This window comes from Numenius arquata, chromosome 9 (genome assembly GCF_964106895.1).
Source record: "Numenius arquata chromosome 9, bNumArq3.hap1.1, whole genome shotgun sequence".
In the NCBI taxonomy this organism is placed as follows: domain Eukaryota; kingdom Metazoa; phylum Chordata; class Aves; order Charadriiformes; family Scolopacidae; genus Numenius; species Numenius arquata.
Window position 1 is genome coordinate 41,938,001 of NC_133584.1, and position 23,700 is coordinate 41,961,700.

General features: G+C 39.0%; 1 protein-coding gene and 1 pseudogene across 1 annotated transcript in view; one reads left to right on the forward strand and one right to left on the reverse strand.

Moving 5' to 3' along the window:
• The window catches only part of TPO (thyroid peroxidase), a 46,032-nt gene extending 24,815 nt beyond the window's left edge, over positions 1–21,217 (forward strand). The window contains 8 exon segments of the mRNA XM_074153634.1: positions 942–1,457; positions 8,838–9,096; positions 9,607–9,777; positions 11,302–11,539; positions 16,485–16,693; positions 17,210–17,380; positions 20,628–20,759; positions 21,162–21,217. Coding sequence (XP_074009735.1) covers positions 942–1,457; positions 8,838–9,096; positions 9,607–9,777; positions 11,302–11,539; positions 16,485–16,693; positions 17,210–17,380; positions 20,628–20,759; positions 21,162–21,217 — 1,752 coding nt within the window.
• On the reverse strand, positions 16,125–16,232 carry LOC141468944 (U2 spliceosomal RNA; annotated as a pseudogene).
• Positions 21,218–23,700: the final 2,483 nt, after the last annotated feature.

A 23,700-nucleotide genomic window follows, 5' to 3' on the forward strand; every position in this document is an offset into this window, starting at 1 on the left:
CCCTCCCCACATCTGTTAAGTTATTCACATACCATTATCAGTGCTCTCCTGTGGCAAAAATTCTAGCTGTCTGGTTTGGGCTCTATTTTCCCCTAAGACCCTTACCTATAGCCCAAGATCCAATTTGATAATTCCCACATGTTTCCTCCATGCCCTTTACCTATATTTGGAGTAGTAGACTGTGTGAGAGGATGGTTCAGACTATATGAACGCTGACTCTCCACACAAACACTGGGTCACCATTTGATCTCGGTCTCTCGGCTGTGTGTGGGTCAAACCAATAAAGGACTGGGAAGCCTTTCATTTGTCAAAGGCTATGTTCAGCCTTTGCTTTATGTGAAGACAGTCAGAATTTAATTCTTCTAAGACAGCTATCGCTGTGAAATAATGTGGGGGAAGGATTGTGGGGGACTGGCAGAAAGCAGAGTGAATAATTACATATGCCTTTGTTAGTTAGGAAACTGGATTAAATTTAGATATGGAAACAAAGCTTTTACAGCATGCTGCTGCAGACATTGAAACTCTTCATTACGTTTTTATGTATGCATGTAAACCTGCTGTTTCACTTGGTTTTCAGTAGAACAATAATTTGACCAGATGTTCACGTCTTCACTGTGATACATTTCATGATTAATTTTGATTGTGAAGCCAGGCTAATTTAGGTGTAGGTCTATGCAAAAGGGGTTACATCAGTAGCTTGCTACTGTGACAGAGTAAAGATTTTGGGGTTTATTTGTGTCTTTGCTTAAAAAGAGTTAAATCATCTTTTTCCTTAAATCTAAAGGGAAAAAAAATCTCTCCAGGTTTAGAATATGTCACTCCAGTTGATGAGGTCTGATCTGAAAACTGAGACAGAAGTTGGAAAAATTTACACAAGCTTTAATTCAACATCCACAGTTGTTACCTTCAGCTTAGAAAATACATGGCCTTTTTTTATGCAGGTGACCATCAATGACACATTAACTTCAGGGACGGATTGCCTGCCCTTCTACCGCTCATCTCCTGCGTGTGGCACTGGAGATCATAGTATTCTCTTTGGAAATCTATCAGCGCTAAATCCAAGGCAACAGATCAATGGCTTAACTTCTTTCCTTGATGCTTCTACTGTCTATGGCAGTACCCCTGCCGTTGAAAACAAACTGAGGAATTTAACAAGCAAAGAAGGCCTTCTTAGAGTAAACGTTAAGTATTATGATAACCATCGGGAATACCTGCCTTTTACAGACCGGATCCCATCACCTTGTGCACAGGACTCAAACGCGAGTGAAGGTGAGAGGATCGAATGCTTTATGGCTGGGGACAGCCGATCCAGCGAGGTCACATCTCTGGCAGCTATGCACACACTCTGGCTGAGGGAGCACAACCGCCTGGCCAGAGCCCTCAAAAACATCAATGGCCACTGGACCGCTGAGACAGTCTACCAAGAAGCACGAAAAATTGTTGGTGCTCTGCATCAGGTTTGCTGCTTATTCGCTTATCTACACATTGCAGTGAATATCTTAGAATAGAACTGATCACAAAATTTCAAATATGTTTCTGTGAGTGGATTTGGAGATGATCTTACCTTTTCTTTGCCACCTATTTCTGAGTTTCAAATTTGGTATGTTCAAAGTTTGTTCTGTTTTCCGCTTTCCTGAATGCAATTTCCTTCTCCTTAGTTTGTCCAGACCCCTCAGTGCTCTGATTTTCATGGCAGTTTCTACTCTGCTTCCTCTTTCTGCAGGCTTCTCTGGTGTCTCTTTTGTCTATTGAAGAGGCCTTTTCAGATGCATTTCTTTATATATATATATTTAATTTTTTTTGGTAAAAGAAACAATTAAAAAGTAATAGCTCTGTATTTACACAGTGTTGAAAATGCTTACTTTCTCATAGGAATTAGATAAATTAATAACTTCTCTGTGTAAAAATGCCTGTGAAGTTTTCAATGATGCATTATTGCATAAACTTCAAAGGCTGCTCTTGATAGGAGATAGCAGGAGAAATAAACATGGGAAAACACAAAAGAGAAGAGTCCCTAAGAACGTTATATCTGAGAATAGGAAAATCTATTTCTACTCAGTATTTTACCTTTTTCTCCCCCCTGCCCTAGCCCCTGAAGTAGCTACACAGGCTTTAACTTCTTTTTTTTTCCTCACACTTCTGGTTTTCCATGTGGAAAGATTCTGGTCCTGCAGACCTTCACGTAACCCTATCATAAATGAAACAAAATGAAAACAGGATTTCCCTTGCACAAAATCTAATCTGCTTGCTCATAGTGTTAGAGGCATTCAAATCTGGATGGCATCAGCATCCAGATGGATTCCTGCAGTGCCAGCCTTATAGATGGGAGGACGTTGTGGCTCCCTGTCCTCGGGTTCAGCCAGTACAAGGCCAAGTACTTATGCCCAGTAGGCATGTGTGAGGGTACACACACACACAGCAGGACACACCAACCAGCACACACCAAAAGCAGGACCTTTGCTGGTGCTCACACAGATGGCCTGAACCCTGTTCTCTGCAGCTGCTCCAGATTGAAGCCCATTAGTGAAGGGGAGCGCGGGGCTTTTCTGGACAGCCTGCACAGTGGCTGGCCCCAGAGCTGGTCCAGCTCATGATGCCTGGACCCACAAGCCCCTGAGGCTCAGTGTCCCGCTCACCCTCTTTGCACATCCTCAAGTTTCTTATGCTGCTCATCATCTCTGGTCTGTCTGGAAACTTACGAGTAGAGAGCTCAGAGTAGAGAGTACAGCCACAAAGTGGGTAGCGAGAAATCGGCTTTCAGAAGAGTATAGCTTAAACTGCAGAGGTCAAGCATGGGGCTCAGTCAGACGGGCACACTGATCTGGTAACTCTTCACACTTGGACAGCCCTTTTTACCCCCTTTTCCTTCTATTTCCCCTTGCTTTTTTCAGTCCATCTTTACCTCTCCCTTTGCCCTTTATGGGACCTTTAGTCCTTCCCTGAGTACCCCATAGCGTTTCGCATTCCCACAATCCCCTCAAAACATCACAAACCAAGTTCTTACAGAATTCCCCAAAGTCCTCTCCTCCCTGCACCCCACAATGACTCCAACCCCTGCAGGCAACCACCCCTGTAGCTCGCATGGTATCCAGGGACAGTTTCTTTCATTGGCTCATCTTGGTGGGTTTCACACCTTGTCTGGGGGAACAGACGATCCTGCAAGTCCATTTTCAATGGTTTAGTTGCTCAGGTTACTCTGCCTGAAGTTGCTCCTTAAGCCTCACCGGGGCCATTCCGTTTGTAGAGATTCACCTTTAATCAGACAACCTAAGACATAGTGTTTCAGCCTGTCTGTTTTAATCTATAATACTGGATTAGCAGTAGCCTGAAGGCTAGGGGTACTTTCATACATTTTCTGATTCTTATAAACAGTTTTTTTAGTACCAAAAAGAGACTTTTTTAAGATGAATTGGGTAAGGAAGGAGGAAGATTTCACTATTCTAATAAAAAAAATTTCCTTTCTTCTGCCACGATTTTTAGTTAGCAGAATGTGCAGAATGTTTCCTTTAAGAAATGACCTGTGGTTTTTGCATTTAAAGCCAGATAACTTCAGAAAAGTAACATACTTTATTTAACTGAATTTAGCCAGTCTGTTTGAAAAATTTGGCTTTTATATACCTGTTGTTATTTGCATTTAAAGCCAGATAACTTCAGAAAATTAACATATTTTATTTAATTGTATTTAGCCAGTCCATTTGAAAAATTTGGTTTTTATGTACAGATATATATATATATATCTATATCTAGGATACATTAACCATGTCAGCTCCTCTGCTGTTAAGTGTGCTGTTTGCATTAAAATAATGGCACTGACAAGTCAGAATGGTTGTTAATACTTGTTAGAAGAAAAGTGCAAATCCCAAAGTAGGCCTCTATGCATTCATACACTTCTGATTTACGTCCAGCAACTTTATAGCCTGAAAGAAAATACGTCGTGCAAGGCAATACACTGCATGAATCTGGGCTACTCATTATCTCTACCAGTATCACAGAATAATGATATTTGCCTATGGCTCATTAGAAATGTGTTTGAGTTATATCTAGCTGGTTCAGAGACATTCATTCAAGAGAGATAATTGGAGTATCTCTATTAATGTGGTATGCTAACCAGCACACTAATGACAGCTCCAGTTAAAGTTACCTTGAGACTTCCACTCTAAAGTTTAGTTTCAGTTGCTATACATTTCTAAAATTCTCTCTTTTTGGAATGAATACTTTCATGTGTAATTTTTGCCTGTAGGTGTGTAATTAAGAGAATTGAACAAAAAGCCTTCCCTTCTTTCTAGAATAAGGAGAATGAAAAAAATATATCTCTAGACCATACTTTTCATCCTGGATGCTTTTTTGGCAGCATAAATGTTTCTAGTGACAAGTGTTTAACAATAGAAACTCGACAAAGTTACCAGACATAACAGTTGCCTGTTGATATCCTGGACAAAACAGATTTTTTTGGTTGCATTGTAGTCATGTTTCACTGATAGGTAGTAGTTGATATAAGGCACAACAGTGGTTAACTTTCCACTTGTATTTTAGAGGAATGACACATGCTTAACTCCAAAATATTAACACTGCAGTATACAGTGGCAAAAATACATCCCCTCATCTACCTAATGTTTTATGCAAAAAGACATTTTTTTCATTGTCACTTACTAACTGAAATGAAATGAAACTATCTGCTTGTTCCACTTATTCCTGTTTTTACCTGAGAAAACAGAATAAGGAGAATTAGGATTCCTCTTTTTGAAGCTATTTGTAAGAAAATAGTTTACATTTGTTTTTCTTTAAACAAAAAGTGTAGAGAAAACAGGAAAAAATGCTCAATTATGCAACTACTACAGTCTTAACATTGCTATTTCATACATATGCGGTTTGCAGGATGCAACTGCATGCACATGTGCTGTTCCTCCCAGAGACTGTTTCCCCTGATGTGCCGGGTGATGTGGCACTAGTCACAGTAAAGCAGGAGTTTTGCAGATCGATCTGAATCAATTTCCCTTTGATTTATTACAGTACCAGAAAACGATCTCTGAATTAATGGTGCTACTGCCAGTTGATCCCAATTGTAGTTGACCACAACTGTTAGTTTTCAGTGTGTATGTAGGCATTTTTTCCACTTCCTTCTACATCTGCTTGTGTTCTCTGGACATCTTGCATCCCGACTTCTCTGCCACAATCCAAGGCATGAGTTGAAAGTGGGTGTCTTCTGAGGCTGACATACTTGAACTTAACTACAATATTATACATGGCTAACCTGGATAAAAATTGTTTGTGAAATTAGATGATTAGATAACTCCTCTCACAGCTTAAACTCTATGAAATTATAGATGAAAAATAGGTAAACAATAGATATTATAAAATACTATATGTTGCATACTGTCATAACTCATGTTTATAAAGAGTATAGTTCAGACTATTAAAGCAACTATAATAATGTGTTCATTATTTATTAAAAATTGAACTATTATACCCTTTACAGAAATGTTTAGGACTTCAACATCATCTATAAATCCTTTAATATCTGCAATGAGAACTTCAATCCAACTGTGCTTAGCACTTTAATGAATTAAACATCATTGTTCTGTATTATTTCTGCAATCTTTCCCAAGTGCAGGAGCTTCGTTTAATTGGCTCTTCACTATCTCAGTGAGATGCTATTCCTTTGTGGTTATCTCTGGCCAGTGGCAAAGGCAAGTTGCACTTTTGGCCTTACTTATTCTTCCAGCCTTTTTTTTTATTTTCCTTTCCCATCCATTATGCCTCATTCACACCTACTTTGGAAAATGCTGGAGGGGTTTTGGCAAGGAAAGTCTGCTGAATCTTATGAGAAGTAATAGGAATTTCTGCATCTTTTGCACCTAATTTGAAATAACTTTTAACATGAACAAAAAATTCTCAAAAATAATCTGAAATTATGTAACCTATTTCCAAATATCTAATGTATGGCTGACTTCTGCTGGAGGTGGCCCAACCTGGAGGCAAACCCAGCCAGGATGCTCATAAGGATATGCATATAATATATATTTTTTATATATGGAGATATATATTATATGATATTAATCTTCATAAGGATTAATCATAAGGATTACTGTGTTCATAAGGAAACTGGAGAACCCCTGTTGTAATTCTGCCTTCTGAAGGAGAGGGATGCTGCCTTTCATACTAACTTGGAGTGTTACTAAGTTTGCAGGTCTGTATTCAGTTACTTTTCCATAAACGGTGTACATGTGATTCATGATATGATATAAAATGTGTACAAAGCCTCTTCTGACAGTCTTGACAGAATCACTCAGATTCTGTTTCTGACTGAAAACATTTGCTTGAATTGCTAGGAAATCAGAAGTTTATTTTCCTGATATGACACATTTAAATACTCTTAATCCCTCTGTCAGTATCTGGTCATATACTACTGTCAGTACTGTCAGTATCTGGTCAGACTACTAAAGTAATTTAAATATTGAACGTAAGGCTTCTGATTAAAAGACAGTGCCAATTTGTCATCATTTTACACTGAATTATACCATTGAAACAATGACTGTCTCAAGACAGAGGAAATATTGACATTATTGATTAAAATTAATTTCTTCGTGAGACTCTATGGAGCTTGGAGTTGATGCTATGAGGTGCTGAATGTCTCTTAAAAATAGCGTAAATTACCAGTAATCTCAGAAATGTCACAAGGAGACCACCTAGTGCCTCACAGGTTCAGACTCATTATATCCACATAAATCCCTTTTGCTGCTGCAAACACCTGAAAGTTAACTTATTATTCCTAAATAGACTCAAAGTAAGTGATAAAAGTTAGAGCAGTTCATTGTACTTGTTTGCAGATTCTTTACTGTATAGTGCCTTTATGGCTCTGATTTTACTGATGTATTTTTAGACAAGAATATTCCTTTGTTTCCACAGTTGTTGAAGGAACACTGTAGAGAAAGGAAGTATTATGCTTATTTATGTCAAATATGAAAGGAAATAAATCTTTCAAATCATTCTCAGAGCAGGGAGTGCATGCAAAAGAATTTTAACAAAAATAATTTTGATGTTTGTCAGCTGTTTACACCTTTACATTTTATGTATGTGTCGGTTATGAGAACTTGTAGCAAGCTTCTCCTTGACTTCACGCAGACAAACTCAGGTGAGGTATGTTCAGAGACTACACAAAGACTGGATGCTACATACTTTAGATACGCTTCTCTGTCAGACTCCAGTTTCTTTCTGGCAGTATCATCTTCTGCTGTATTAGTAACAGCTTCTTAGTCTGTATTGTCTAAAAATCACCTCCATTTGATGGGGCCTTATTTAGCCATTGGAAGTTTCCATCAAACACATGCCTATTATAGCTCAAGGCAGGCATAAGACCACTTTTTACCTTTGCCTTTTGATTTTCATGTCTTGAAACAGCAATCCCTTTTCCCCCACCAAGGAAACAAGAAATGAAGTTCTTACCTCTGGAGCAAATGAGAAATTTGAACTGCCCTTTCCCTCAGGGAATCTAGCCTTTGTGAGCATCTTAGCTTGGGATTTCATTTACAATTAGCCCAAAAACGACAGTCACATCAGGATGTTTGTGTCCATGGCTAACCTAGACCTATTTAAAGTCTTTGCTTGTAAAACCTAATTCTAAATCTAAAATTAGAAAGAACTGTTGGCTTGAAAAACCTTTATGAATGTAGCAAAAGGTTAACTTCTCAAATGACAATGTCAATATTAATTTATAGCAATTATTTTATTTTCTTCGTATATTTTATCAAAGGAGCTATAAAAGGAATCCTAACCTATTGTCTTTCAAATATTTTGTTCACTACATGACCTAACCTGAAAACTTAAAGGGTTGCTACTTTCACCCTCTGAAAAAAGTGAATGAATTCTGGAGGGGTTTGTTTGTCTCTGTGCCATGCCTAAAATAAAGATACAAGTTTTCCATGAGGTCATTTTATGCCAGCTAGCTTTTCAATATGCACTATATCAAGCTCAAAGTACGTTTGTCTGTATATTTTATTGCACGGTGTATTGAATCTATAAGATGTTTTATTGAGTTCATTATGCTTCATATTCATCCTATTATGCTTTATTGAGTTCAGCATAATCTTTAACCTATAATGCACTTTCATTGTTATTTGGTAAATTAGATACTTTTCTCCTTTTTTTTAGTCATGACTACTCATGCTTTTTTCATGTGACTGTAATAATATTACATTATGAAAGCATTTGTCAGAAGGTGTTTATCAGCATTTTCATTTTTGAAGTGTGTTTTTTAGGAGTCTATAAATTGGCTTGAGTTTAGCATAAAATGTCTACCATGGGATTCTGGGCACCAATATTTTAAAGCCTGGTCATTTCAAATATTCAGTAAAGAGGATTTGTGTCACAAATATATGGCTGAAAATAGAATCTGTTCATATCAACAACCATTATGAAAGGTTTTATAGTAATTCATGCTTTCATTGCCATTTTCAAGGGCATTGTACACTATGTGATTTACACTATCACAGTCAGGGCTTTAAACCTTGGCACACCTCCTGTGAGCTGGATTACCCCCACGGATTGGGAGTGAGCAACAGTGATAGTCTCTACTCAGAAGATTTTGGTCTAGCACCTGTGGTAGGAGCTAACAGGGACCTGGCTGTTGTACTGCACTGACCGTGCCAGTCATTCTCTCCAGTCATTTGTCTCCTTACTGCAAAAATAAGAACGATATTGTTTACGAGCTAATACTTCTCTTAGCTGTGCCAAATGCTTGGGGATAGATGAGTGAAGAAAAAGGCATTTAGCTTGTGGGAATCATTACTATTCGTCTATAAAAACACTGAATGATGTTTCTTTTTTTTTTTTTCTTTCAGATTATTACTTTAAGAGATTACATTCCCAAAATCATTGGTCCAGATGCTTTTAATCTGTATATTGGCCTTTATACGGGTTATGATCCCACATTGAATCCTACGGTTTCTAACATATTTTCAACAGCTGCTTTTCGTTTTGGTCATGCAACAATCCAACCAATAGTAAGGCGATTGAATGCACAGTATTTAGATGACCCAGAACTCCCAGATCTTCATTTGCATGAAGTATTCTTTAGTCCCTGGAGGCTCATTAAAGAAGGTATGGTTTTATTTAAACTGCTTGGGTTTTTATTCCAGAATATTGTAACTTTTTCAAAGTTACTTATCTTGAATTAGGAATAGGAACATTTATTTAATTGCATCATTGATTTAAGTTGTTAAATGGGTTCCAGAGCATTGACATGAACTAGAACAATTATTCTGAGTTAAATAGTTCACTGATTCAGACAAAAGTTATTCTCCAGATTAAATCAGTCTGGTAGATTGAAAAAGATATTTCTTCTTCTTTTTTTTTTTTTTTTTTTTTTTTTTTGTGTGGAGGAATATGTTGTCAGGTTATAAATTTGCTTACACCTGAAGAAGCAGATGGAGCCTTTTCATAGTACTTTACTTCTATTTTGACCTGCAGCACATTTTTGCATATGTTTGAATGTAAAAGCCTGTGGCCAGTGTTTAAAAAACATAGAAACATTCATGCATTCACATTTGTTAAGAAAGCTATAATGGTTTGTATATACACTGTAATGTTTTATTATTTTTGTGTTTAAAGGAGGCTTGGATCCTTTACTAAGGGGTCTTCTGGCACATTCAGCAAAACTGCAGGTGCAAGATCAACTACTGAATGAGGAATTAACAGAAAAACTGTTTGTGTTGTCCAATAATGGTTCACTTGATTTAGCATCATTAAACTTACAGCGTGGCCGTGATCACGGACTCCCAGGTCTATTGACTTTTCTTGAATTTTCTTCCAACTGGTAACTGAATTATAACTGCTTATATTTGGGGTGTAATCATAAGTTTTTAAATAATAGCTTTAGTGATCAGAAAAGTGACTTAAGTCTCTTTCAAAATGTAAGCAACTAATATTTTTAACTTTGATGGAAACAAAATATTCCCCAGCATTTGAAATTAAAATAACCTGTTAAATCTGTAATCTGGAAGGACAGTACCAGTGAGTGGATCTGGGTGTGCTTGATGTAGGTACCTGAGGCTTGTTCTTGCTGGAACCAGCTCCAGAGGAGTGGGGTTTCTGCCTGCAGCCACTACTTGCCATCAGCAGGCTGCCCCCAGCCTGTGGGACAGGTCGATTTAGACACAACCTCATTGGCTCTACCAACCGTAGTCGGTATTGAGATGTCTCCAGGAGTGGTGTAGATGGCTTATCTAGGTGTCCACCTCATTTTGAGAAATTTTACATGTTTGTGCCTGGTCTTTGCACTAGATTTCATTTCTTACTCCAGTCAGCCCAGAGTAAGATTGAACTAACAATCAAGGAGCACTATCCCATCGGGCCGTGGATGTACCATCTTAGAGGAAGACTGCTGGAGCTTAGTTCAATTTGATTGCATCAGCTGTTAAATTATACAGTAGGTTCCCAGTCCTGTGCAAAAACCTCTTACAAGCATGCCACAACTTCTGAGAGCAGATGCAGCAACCCTTAGTGTGCTATAAAGGGCCTCTTTCATTTCTAAAACTGTGTCCCTGCCTGATCAGATTGCTTTTCTGCATGAATAATGAATAAATCTGGCTGCCCTTCTATGCAGAGTCGCATGTCCCACCCATGGAGGAAGGACTGTCAAAGGGCATTACATCTCTGGGTGACAACCCTCTCCATCTCTCCTGTGCAACTCAGCTGCTAGGAATACACGAGTCATTGACCCAGAACAGTAGAAATGAAGTCTGACTTCAGCCTGGAATGTAAAGCTCTCAGCTACAAGAGGGCAGAGATGGAGTTTTGATCTCCCAGACCACAAATTAAAGTTTTTTGGGGAGATGGAGGGCGGGGGAGGGAATGATTCCAATGATGTAAAAGAAATATATTTTCCTGAGAGTTGGACATGTGCACTAGGCCACTGTCCTTAGTATAATGCTTTAGTTACTAACTTCATTCAGGTTACTTCTCGCCCACTCTTTACCTAACTCCTGCATTCCGAGTCTGGAAACCTCAAGATACAGTTCATGCTCCCAATAACTATTATCATGTTTTCAGTGCTTAAATATGGGAGAACTGTTTTAAAACTTTGTTTTCCTTCATGAAAATGATGTAGCAATTGCATATTCTGTAATTTCAGATCCTGCCATCGTTTCACCGATCAATTTAACCAATAATAACGGACCCATTTTTAGACATAACTGTCTATGACTATGATTAAGGTTATCAGAATCCAGTGCTTATACATTTATTAATTTCATATATCATGCTTTACAGTCAAGTCTAAACTTCCTTTTAACATAATATTTACAGGTTATAACGACTGGCGAGAATTCTGTGGCTTACCAAAACTGGAAACTCAAACTGACCTGAATACAGTAATAGCCAATCACAATGTCACTGAAAAAATCATGGAATTGTACCATAATCCAAGCAATATTGATGCTTGGCTTGGTGGCCTGGTAGAAGACTTTCTTCCAGGTGCTAGAACTGGTCCCCTGTTTGCGTGTATAATTGGAAAGCAAATGAAAGCACTAAGGGATGGTGATCGGTGAGTTTATTCATGCTGTTGCATCATTTGTGTAATATGCAGACTCAATGGAGATTTTACAGATATGTGAGAATACTTCCCAGAACATAAGACAACATAATACTTAAACAGACTTTAAACAAATTATTCCTTGCCACTTCCACTTTTTTAACTTTGCTCTTTCAGTTTTGTTGGGTGAGCTTTTGCTTATTCTTCTTTGACCTATATATAATTTCAATTCCAGAGGACATGGAGATTTGTTTCTGTGGTATTGAGATGCCCAACTTTGCACTCCTGATGGAAATGCAAGGTGCCACCAGCAGTTAATTGTGCCAGGGACAGCTAACTACTGTGTGGATGGATGTAGTACTGTGCGGGCTTTATCTATCCAGTCCCTGAGGGCTGCACCGGGCTTAGGGTCCTTAACTGCAAGAACCTCAACATTTTCCATGGCTACCACAGCAAAGTCAGAAGGGATAGGCAGAGAACTGTAATTCAGGATTCCGTGTACCTAGTCTTATGTGAACTGGGGCTGCAGGGTGCTCCCAGAATTGCCTCATGGGACACAGCATAGTATGTCCCTTCACCCAGCCCTGCACAACAACCACCAGGATCTTGTGCCAGTTCAATCCTCCACGCCAGGAAGGCAGAACAAAATGCAGCTTTAGGTCACAAAAGGGTGCAAGATGCAGTTTATATCTTGCTTCTACTCCTGAAGCAATTATGAAACCAACCCTTTTTTTCATTTCTGAAATGTACTTGTGGCAGTAATTTTGAATCTCATGAGAAGACTAATTTTAAACTGCTCACACCATGCTAGCAGTGGTGTTTTAACTACATCTGGTCCTTATGCTCACCTTTAAGCTTCTCTCATAAGTCACTGTTGTGGAAAGAAACCATTACGTAAATAAGCATCTGAGGCAGAATTTAAATCTGAACTTTAAAAAATGTTAATTAATTAGCTCACAGGAAAAAACGATGTTAATCATAAAGGTATCTTATTAGCACAAACTGTATAGACAACAAACATTCCACTCAACTGTGTTAAAAATGTGGTTGAAAGTTTTCTGAATCGTAGAGACATACTTGACCCTATCTGGGGAAGGATAATCTATGGAGGCCCTTCCAGCGTTGTGTTCATGATTCAGTGCCGTACGATACTTCTTATTATTCAGTGTCTTATGATACTACTAGCATTAATTAAACTTAAGCATAATTTAACATTAACTTTAAATTGAGAAAAAGACAGTTCTAACAATAAAGTAATTCCCCAAGTTTCAGCCATAAAGTTTGTGTCAGCTAACTTAAACATGAAATGGTATTGTCATTAATATTATGATAAGGAACTACCTACGAGAAGTTAGAAGTACGAAAAAACATGTTATAGTTGTCAACAGTAAGAAGAAGAATGGAAAATTCTAACATTCATTGCAGTGCCTTGTCAGATAGAGTACTGGGTATTATCTATATCTGCACTAGTAAGACTACTTGCTTACTAGATACCCTAATTGACATGTCAGGAAGCACGGATTTCAAAACATCTCCTCTAACATATTCGTTTAAGTTTAGAAATCAGGTCTAAGTGGAATTTTTTCACTGATTGATCTCCATCCTGATAGCCTTAAAATTTTTTGTCAGTAATCTGACAAAACACGAACGGATTTCTTTTTCCAATGTACTAAACTCAGGCACTGTCTTAGCCTCAGCCAAATCACCTGGAACAAATTGTTTCTGTTCCACCAGCCTCGACTTTCTTTTTCCATCTCTTCCTTCTCTGAATCTTTCTGTGATCTCAGGATTTGATTTAAGATTTAAATGCAGGTTATTGAGATTTAAATGTGGGGTAACAGAAACTGTCAGTTGCCAAGAGGAGCTGCTCTGGAGCTGGCCCGACCCAGAGCAGAGCCACAGATCTTGGTGCACAGAAGGGTTTCCTGAAGTAGGGAAACGCTGGGGCAGCAGAGAGACACAAGGCAGAATGGTGAGCACTTGTCTGAGAGCAAAGGCTGCAGCTCCGGCTGGGGGGTCTGGACCATCAACCCCAATGGTGGCTGATGTCCCCACCCAGATGGAGCTGCTGAAGGAAGAGGCTGCAGTGCAGACCTCAGACTGCAGGAGATGCCTGGACCTTTCTCCTGGGGCTGGGAGAGATGCAGATCTGCCTGCAGAAGGTGTGCCTGGGTGGAGGACCTCCTGCAGCAGGTGGCTGAGCAGCAGAAGGTGGTGAGGAGGCTGTGTAGCATCAAGGAGGCCAAGAAGGAGTTAGCTGGTTCCAAGCGCAGTCTGCAGTGGACCCACATCCCACGGCCCAACAACCAAAAATTCCCCCAACCAGCACACAGAGAAGGGAGGGGGGCCAGTAACATGGAAGAATGGCAAGGACCAGCAAGACGAAGAGACTTCCCCTGAAGCCTGAGGTGAAAAGCCTGAGGGAAAATGTGGGCCCTCTCTGGAAGGAAATGGGAGACCTGATTACCCAGGATATGGAGAAGGCAGAGGTACTCAATGGCTTTTTTGCCTTACTCTTCATTGGCAAGTGCTCTAACCACACCGGCCAAGTCACAGAAGGCAGAGGCAGGGAATGGGAGAACGAATAACTGCCAGCTGTAGGAGAAGATCATGTTCGAGACCATCTGAGGAACCTGAAGGTGCACAAATCCATGGCACCTGGTGAGTTGCATCTGTCGGTGCTGAGGGAACTGGCGGATTAAGTTGCTAAGCCACTATCCATCATATTTGAGAAGTCATGTCAGTCTGGTGAAGTTTCCCTTTTTTAAAAAGGGAAAAAAGGAAGACCTGGGGAACTAGAGGCCAGTCAGTTTCACCTCTGTGCCCAGCCTCCTGGAAACTCTGCTAAGGCATATGGAAAATAAGGGGGTGTTCGGTGACAGCCAACATGGCTTCACTAAAGGCTAATTGTGCCTGACAAATTTGGTGGCCTTATGTGACAAGTTTACAGCATTGGTGGATAAGGGAAGAGCAACTGATGTCATCTACCTGGACTTGTGCAAAGTATTGGACACTGTCCTGCACAACATCCCCGTCTCTAGATTAGAGAGGCATGGATTTGATGGATGGACCACTCAGTGGATAAAGAATTGGCTGGATGGTCACTCAAAGAGTTGTGGTCAACAACTCGATGTCCAAGAGGTGACCAGTCACAAGTGGTGCTCCTCAGGGGTCAATATTGAGAGCAGCACTGTTTAACATCTTTGTTGGCCACACTGAGTGCAACTTCAGCAAGCTTGCTGATGACACCAAGCTGTGTGGTGTGATCAACACACTGGAGGGAAGGGATGCCATCCAGAGGGACCTGGACAGGCTGGGTGGAGAATAGATTGAAAGCAGCCCTGAGGAGAAAGAGTTGGGTGTGTTGGTTGATAGGAAGCTCAACATGAGCCGGCAATGTGCACTCACAGTCCAGAAGGCCAACCATATCCTGGGCTGCATCAAAAGAAGCATGGCCAGCAGGTCAAGGCAGATGGTTCTGCCCCTCTACTCCACAGGGAACCATCTGCAGGGTACCACAGGGAACTATTTTAGCAGTTTAGCAGTGCTTAGCACTGTTTAATGTACTAATGTTATCAAGCTCTCCAGAAATATTTTTTTTGCCATTCATGACATGTCTTTATATACAAAATGTTTATATTTTCTTCCCCCTCCCCCCCCAGTGTTTTCTTTCCCTTTCTTTTTGTCTTTAAACACATATGTATGTGTGTATGCAGACATATATATTATATATAATATATATCATTTAAATAGATACACCTTTGTAGCATCAACTGCTTCTTCTGTTCTGCCACCAAACTCCTGATCCAACAAAATGGAAAAAGCAGCTCCTCTCTGTTCCAGCCAGTCCTCTTAGCTTACCTTTTTGTATGATCAAAAAGCACGCTTCCTGTCTTGCAATTCTCTGCTATAATTAATCTGCATATCTAAAGCTTTCTTACCAAATCAAAAACTCCATACTAAACAGAGAAGCATTCAGCAATACCTTGTTTTCATAGCAACCATTCAGTAATGGCAAGCAGAATTCAAAAGCTATGGCTTAGGAAAATCTATTATGGCTACTCCTATAATCTTCCTGTAATTTATGCTTAAAACAATTTATGAGTGCACAGTGAATGCTGGTGTGCATAATATTAAGCATACAGTTCAAACAAATTAGTTCCAAATTTTTTTTTCTCAGGATTGTAACTTGTCTTGTGGCCCTGTATCACCAATGAAATGCAATTCTGCAAACGTGAATAATCACAGAATCACAGAATCACAGAATCACCTAGGTTGGAAGGGACCCTTTAAGATCATCTAGTCCAACCAATGAAAAAAAAACAAAAAAAACAAAAAAAAAAACCAAACAAACAAACAAAAAAAACCACACACACACACCACCACACCACCCAACACTAATCCATATCCCCGAGCACCATGTCAACTCCTCTCTTGAATACCTCCAGGGGTGGTGCCTCAACCACCTCCCTGGGCAGCCCATTCCAATGCCTGATAACCCTTTCAGTAAAGAAATATTTCCTAATATCTAACCTGAACTTCCCCTGGCGTAACTTGAGGCCATTACCCCTTGTCCTATCATCTGTAACCTGGGAGAAGAGACTGACCCCCGCCTCTCTACAGCCTCCTTTCAGGAAAATTTCAGATATTAAACTGATAAGAACAGATACTACACTTGATCTTAGCCAAAAGGCCGAGAAGCGATAATAGTTTTAACCAGCTGACTTTAACACATCATCTGAGTTGACCGGTACATCAAACTCACACTAGTCTTTTCTTGACTTTCAAGCTGGGTATGTAAGTCTTCAGATCGTGGTGTTTACTTTTATTATTGTTGTATGCACCTACATTTTGCTTTTATTCATATTTTTTGTCTTTTACATAGGGTGTTGTGAAAATAAGAATAATCAGCTCTTTGAATGTGACCTTTTCAAAATGTTTCTGTCAATTTTTCCAGATTTTGGTGGGAAAACGATAATGTTTTCACAGAAGCTCAAAAGCATGAACTCAAAAAACACTCATTGTCCCGCGTGATTTGTGACAATACAGGGATTTCTGAAGTGCCAGCAGATGCCTTTCAACTTGCAAAGTTTCCACAGGATTTTAAGCATTGTGACAATATACCTGGGATTAATTTAGAAGCGTGGCAAGAATTCTACCAGGAAGGTAATCTCATAATTACCAATCTTTTATGATCAGAGGGGAGAGTAATCAGCAGTAAGAGCACTGACCTTGATTGTGGCAGGTATTAAGTTACTGGTCTGATGCAGATCTTTACTATTTCTGCCACTTAGAAATCGGATCTAGGTCCCTTCTTTCTCAACTTCCTCTGTAAAAAAGATAGTGTTTGCCAACTTCACTCTGACAACATCAATGGCTTGTGATATATCCAGACATTACGGCAATTGGGGCAGAAGTTCTTAGACATAGAACATATTAACTATGAACTCTGAAGAACATACTGTTAGAAGATAATGCTAATTTTACAAGGATTATAAATCAAACCTGAGGTATTCCATATGAATGCTTGTCCATAAATGAACAATTAAATTCTTGATCACCTTAAAAGTTGTGAATAATTTCACTGAAGTTACTTTATAGCTCTAATGGAGAATAATGTCCATTTTCGAGGGTACAGTGGTAGTTTTTTAAGAGCTTGTAATAGAGTCTTTTTATTTGTAGAGGAAATATGTGGAACACCAAAGAGTGTGGAAAATGGTGATTTCGTATACTGTTCAGAATTTGAAAAATCTACAGTGACTTATTCATGTGAATATGGATTTAAATTACAAGGAGAGGAACAATTAACCTGTACAAGCAAAGGATGGAATTTTGAGGCTCCCATTTGTATAGGTATCTATTTTTTGTTGTTGTTGTTTCTGAATTTTGTAAAGGCTAAAGTCCAGCACACCTCATCAGAAGTTAACTCCCTCCTATGCTCTCTTGTAGTCAACCTTCTGGGTTTGTAGGTACAATAACATAATAATGTGAAACTCTCCTTGCTCCAGAATTCCTCTCTCAATCTCTACCCATCCTGATTCAGCAATCAGGTTGATGATAGGAAAATGTCACTAAAAATTAGCTAATTAAGCAAAAATGAGTCAATTAACTACCAGTAGAAAAAAAAAAAAAAAGAAAATCAGAATTATACATTGCTTCCTCCTACATCCAACATAACAGCAAGACAGACAGTTGTCACTGTCCTAGAATTGTTTCAATGGATGCTCTAGAAACAAAATGAGCTCAGCACCAGTAGTTCATGTATCATCCTAATAAGTTAATCAAAAGTAGTAAAGAAGAAAATACTGTGAAGTAAGTGAAATTAAGAAAATTAATTATCACTTCAGTTCCAATCTCCTTCCCCCAAATAGATGTGAAAAGATTTGCCAGAAGTGAATTACTTCTTCAGGTACAAAAGTAGAGCAGGTGAAAAATCAGTAAAAAGATACTGTCTTTTGACATTTCACACACATTTTCAGGGGAATATTTTTATGTTACTTTAATTATTCTTTTATCTTCTCTCTTCTTTTTGCCTTATTTTTACTGTTGAATAGAATAGGATAGGAAGAAAGAGAATGTGGCAAATATTTCATTACAAGACCTTCACTCTTTGCAGCTATAAAGGATGAATTCTCTCTCTTAATATTTCAAATATGTATGTTTATGATGGTGCATGTATATACATTTTTCATATATATGTGTATATATATATACACTCAAACTGCTCAGCTTTATAAGAACATGAGAGAAAATCAAACCTGAAAGGGCAGTATTTAGGAATATATTATGGATGGTGGTAAATTAATTTGAATGCAAGTGCTGCAGCTGATCCGCAATAAAGTCTGCTTATCAGTATTTCTGTGACAGCAGAATAGAAAGCTATTCATTCTAATTGTATACCTGGTATGGAAAAAGTCAAATGAAATTTGCAGCTCTTTCCTTTATTCAAATCCTATTTATCCACTTGAATTCCACCCACATAAATACCATATAAAGAAATAAAACTGTTAAATGAATTATAATAAAATCTTTTCAATAGATTAATGTTCTGGCAGCAAACTGAATAAGTAAGTTATATGAATGAATCATTCCTTGTCCTAGTTTCTTTTAATATGTTCAGTAATGTAAACAAAAGATTGTATATCTGCTATAGGAAAACAAGCTGCTGCATATATTAAATAAGCAATGCCTTTATTAAAAGAAAACCATCAAAACCCACTTATGCAGATGCTGCTTGAGTTTTACAGTAGAAAGTGCTTTGTTCCACGCATGTCTGTGCAATGTGTTTTCATTCTTTTAAATGTTCAGCAAATTAGGAATAAGTCAAGCAATATAATGAGGAGGATAGAGCTTAGCATTTCTGCAGATGGTTTCAAAATTATATGCTGCTCTGGAAGAGACAGAATGGCCTGCTGTCAAAAGCATAGGAATCTGAGAGCTGATAATTCCTGCTTACTAACTTTGGCTTTGACAGAAATCATTTCTATTGATTCAGGAAGTCATTTAGTGCTAGACTAGGCTACCTTCCTATATATTAAGTGTTATCTTACTCTTGATAGATAACTCTGTTTACTTTGCTTTAATAAAGTATTGTTCTCTTCTAGTAGTAGGATAGGCTGTTAAGATCTGACATGCACTATTTAGTGATAGAAGAAAGAGTTAGCTAGTTCACGGATAGCATGACTACAGATCTACAAAAACTGAAATAGCACATTTGAATTACAGTGTAGGCAAAGCCTGTGCGTGTTTTCCTTCCCAGACGATGACGAAGCCAGTGGGAGTTAGCCCAAAATGTAGTCTTGAGGGGAGTAATACTTATTCAGGAATCTTCATCTTGAACAACAGATTATTTCTCTGCTACAGAGAGGTGTTATGAGAGTTAGTGTTTCTTAAGGGTTCTGAAGTTTAAGATTATTCTTTGCATGGTTAGTCTTTTGACTGTCTCAGTTGATGGCTAGCTTTGGACACAGCTACTGCTTTGTATTAAAATTTAAGGTCCTATTTCCAATTAGAGAATTCCCTAAGTTATCTGACTGACAATGTTAAGCTAAGTCCTTTCTACATGGCCAGTTTCTAATACTGATCAAAAAGAGCTACCTAGACTGAAGTAGCAGATCAAGAATTGTGATAGGGAAGGAAAGGAATATAACCAAAAATAGAAGAAACCGGAGGCTCAGCTAGTTGCACACATATAGGCTCACATGCTTCTCAGGACCATGGGTCAGAGATATTGACCCATAGTGGGTGGCAAACACTATACAGGACTAATGTATAGTGTTAACTGTCTAAAAACTGTCTAAACCAGTGCTGGACGCCTATCTTTAGGCAACTGAATCAAGTCCTGCAAGTAAATATTACACAGAAAGAGGAAAGATGCATGAATATGGAAAAGACTCCATTCTTTCCCTCATTGAGTACTTTCTTTCCTGCACACCACACCGACTCCCATTTCATCACCTAATCAGAAAGTGAAAGGTCTTGATTGGACTCAGGAACAATATGTTTATGTACATTTTCCAATAGATAATTGTTCATCTGGCCATCATTTTGTCAGGATGTTGTCATTTCCCAGAATTAATATAGCATATAGAAACAACCATCTTGGCAGTGATATCACAGATTACCGTTATAAATTTTGTATCCAAAGCTAACCAGAATCCTGGACTCTTCAAAATCATGCCTAGAAGTGTATAGAACTGTGCCAGTGTTATTATTTTCACTACCTCTATAGAGCACAGTATAAAAAAGTTTATAGAGGTACACAAGGTTTTAGAACACAAATACATGTAAGAAGAGCTCTCAAGTTTACAGCCTGCATTTTTGAAAATTTAACCAATTGCCATTTGTTGCTTTTGGTAGATTACCAAAATGTTTTCTTTATTCATCATTTCCAGCTTAAAACCAACCAAACAAAAACAAAAATCAAAACAAAAAACTCCCAGCTTTGTGCTTTAAACAGTAATAATGAGGATCTTTGGCAGTATCTATGTGTCATTGAAAGTGTACAATACTTTTCATTTATGAATACTTGCAGAAAGTGTGTATGAGAAGGTATTAATCCTTCCCAATGATTATTGATCAGTGTGTATTCATTTTGCAGACATCAATGAATGTGAAAATGAAATTAATCCACCATGCTCTCCTTCTGCTAAATGCATTAACACTAAAGGCAGCTACAAATGTCTTTGTACTGAACCTTACAAGCTGGCAGAAGATGGAAGAACATGCATTGGTAATGCTTGTGAATCTACTGTCCATTAAAAATTTCTCTGTTCTGTTTTACAATGCTGTAAAAATCGTAAAATTGAGATTTGTTGAAGAGCTGTTAACACACGTAAAAAACCTCTACACGGTCATGGGCATAATGATACAGTCAGATTCTGTAAAGTAAATGAAGGTTTTGGATAAATAATACAGACACACAAGTAAGATTTTCATTTTCCATTCCCACCATACATAAATGGCTAAGTATTTCCTGACAGTGCATATGAAGGGTGGGGATCACATCTGTCTCAGTTTCTCTAGTTAGTATCTAAATTCAGCATCTGAATCTTAAATAAGTTCCACCTATTACGTTCCAAAACTGTTAATCCTTTTAAGTCTATCATAAATTATGCGTTTTCTTGTTTTTCAGCTTTACTGCATGTGTGGAAGCTGTACTGGTTCTTATGGTTTAGGTGTGGAGTATGAGTGTAGCTGCCCACTGACACTGAGCAATCCCTGTTCTGGGGAAAGAGTGCCTAGATCCATCAAAAGCTCCATGAAAACCTGCAATCCAAACTCAAGTGAATGGATATCTACTTTACAAGTGTCCAAGGGAAGCACAGAAAGTTTAGAGTGCTCAAAACTTGCATGTTGAGTGCTGTAGGCCATGCAATCATAAGTAGATAGCATATTTCTTATTTCCTGTTTCAGCAAATACCTTGTTTGTGACACCTGGGATTGCATTGTCCCTTATTATTAATTGCACAAAGAAAACACAGGATGATAATTCCCCAGTAAAAAAAATTACCTTCTTGCAAACAAAGAGATGTCTTCAATGATACGATGAACATGTGGTTTTCTAGCTGTGGTTCAGGACCACATGAGCATATTCCTCAAGTGAGACCTCATCCCTCAAATGAAACCTTAAGGGGCACCATGTGAGATCACCAAAGGCCCAGGAGTGAAGGACAGTGGGAGACTACACTAGCACAGCAGCACTTGACATCCCTCTGCGCAGGCACACCAGCAGAAAGTACCTTCTCAGTGAACGTTGCCAGAAGGACCTACCTCTCTCTTGCTGTAGCAAATGCAAATGCAAATCCTCAGGGTCAACTCTTTCTGGGATAAAACTAAAAAGGAATGGTGCTAGTCATTCAGAGTTTCACATTGGAAAATATTAGAAAAATAGAAAAAACCCCACCCTTATTTGTAGGTGGTTTTTATCTTTATTTACAGTTTATTCCTTTACCCATTCAACCACGGTCACATTTATTTCCCGCTCTAAATCCGGGGACAAAAAACTGCCTTCATATTAGTTTACAAAAGAATACTTTGCTGGTGTTGAGGGCAACAAAGACAGATTATATGAGGACACATTACATGAATGTAAGGCAGCTCCAAAAATAAGATGAATTTTATATTTCAAGGGAGGAAACAGGAAGTGCTTACAGTCAGTGCTACTGTGCCAAGTGATCGTTACCCCAGACCAAGTCAAATGTGCTTTTCAGAGCTTCATTGATTTTCTGACAACTCAAGAAAATGGGTGCAGGTACAGCCACCCAGGCTACTGCTGAATGTCTTGCATAGAAATTTAGCACCTTCCCTTAGACCTCAGTGGCTAGAGGAGTTTGTCATCTCCATGGGCCCATCCTTGTGTGTTATGCTAAGGTTTGGTTTGTTGGATCTCTGGAGTCAGACATAACATAACAGTTTCTGCTATGTGACACACATTGCTTCCTCTAACAGCTTAAAGCTATAGAAGAAGACGTCCATTGACAAATGACTGGCAAAATTTGGCAAGCGATTACCTGGGTCTCCCTTGCATTCTCTTACAGAAATAAGGAGACTTGTTTAATGCTCTGCCATAACTGCATTTTAAACTGATTGCTCAATTTGAAATTGTGGCCTTAATCAGTCAACAACTTTTTAAGTCACTGCAGAGTGTCAGCCATTACATATTACTTATAATTAATACTGACAAACTTTTAAAACACAACATCCCTCTTAGATTCAAAGGTGTAATTGCAGCTATTCTTTGCCTCAGTATTAGTCCACTGGGAGCCTCTAAGCTAAGGATCATGGGCAAGGTGCAATGTTTGAAGATGAAACCTTCTAAAACAAACTGAGTTTCAGTATTACCGTTATGTGAACTCTAGCCCAGATATGCGTTCCTGGGGAACAAGCAGGAGGAATGAGAAGTTTGTGTGCAGTTACAAGGCTATGACCTCACTGGGATCACAGAAACTTGGTGGGATACCTCACACAGCTGGAATGCCAGGATGGATGGATACAGGCTCTTTAGGAAGGACATACTGGGAAAGTGACGAGGGGGGCATGTTGCAGTTCTTGTGAGAGAGCAGCAGGAACTCATGGGGCTCTGCCTTGGGACGCGTCAGGAGTCAGTGGAGAATTTACAGGTCAAGATTAGTGGGCAAAGCAATATGGTTGCTGTTGTAGTGTGTATGTGCTATGGACTCCCTAATCAGGAAGAAGAAGTAGGTGAGGCTTCAAACAACTGGAAGAAGTCTCAAGTTCACAGGCCCTGTGAACAGTTCATGGGGAACTTCAACCACGCTTTAACCTGCAAAGACTAAACAGCAGGGCACAAGCAGTCTAGGACGTTTCTGGAGAGCATTGATAGCTTCCAGACACAAATGATCAAAAAGATAACAGAGAAAGGTGCTCTGCGGGACGTGGTACTTACAAATGGAATCAGAGAATGGTTGAGGTTTTAAAGGGCCTCTGGAGGTCATCTTGCCCAATCCCTCTGTTCAAGCAGGGCTACCTGAAGCCAGTTGCCCAGGAGCATGTCCAGATGGCTTTTGAATATCTCCAAGGTTGGAGACTCCACAACCTCTCTGGGCAAACCGTACCAGTACTGAGTTATCCTCCCAGTAACAAAGTGCTTCCTGATTTTCAGATGACACCTCCTGTGTTTCAGTTTGTGCCCGTTGTCTCCTGTCCTGTCA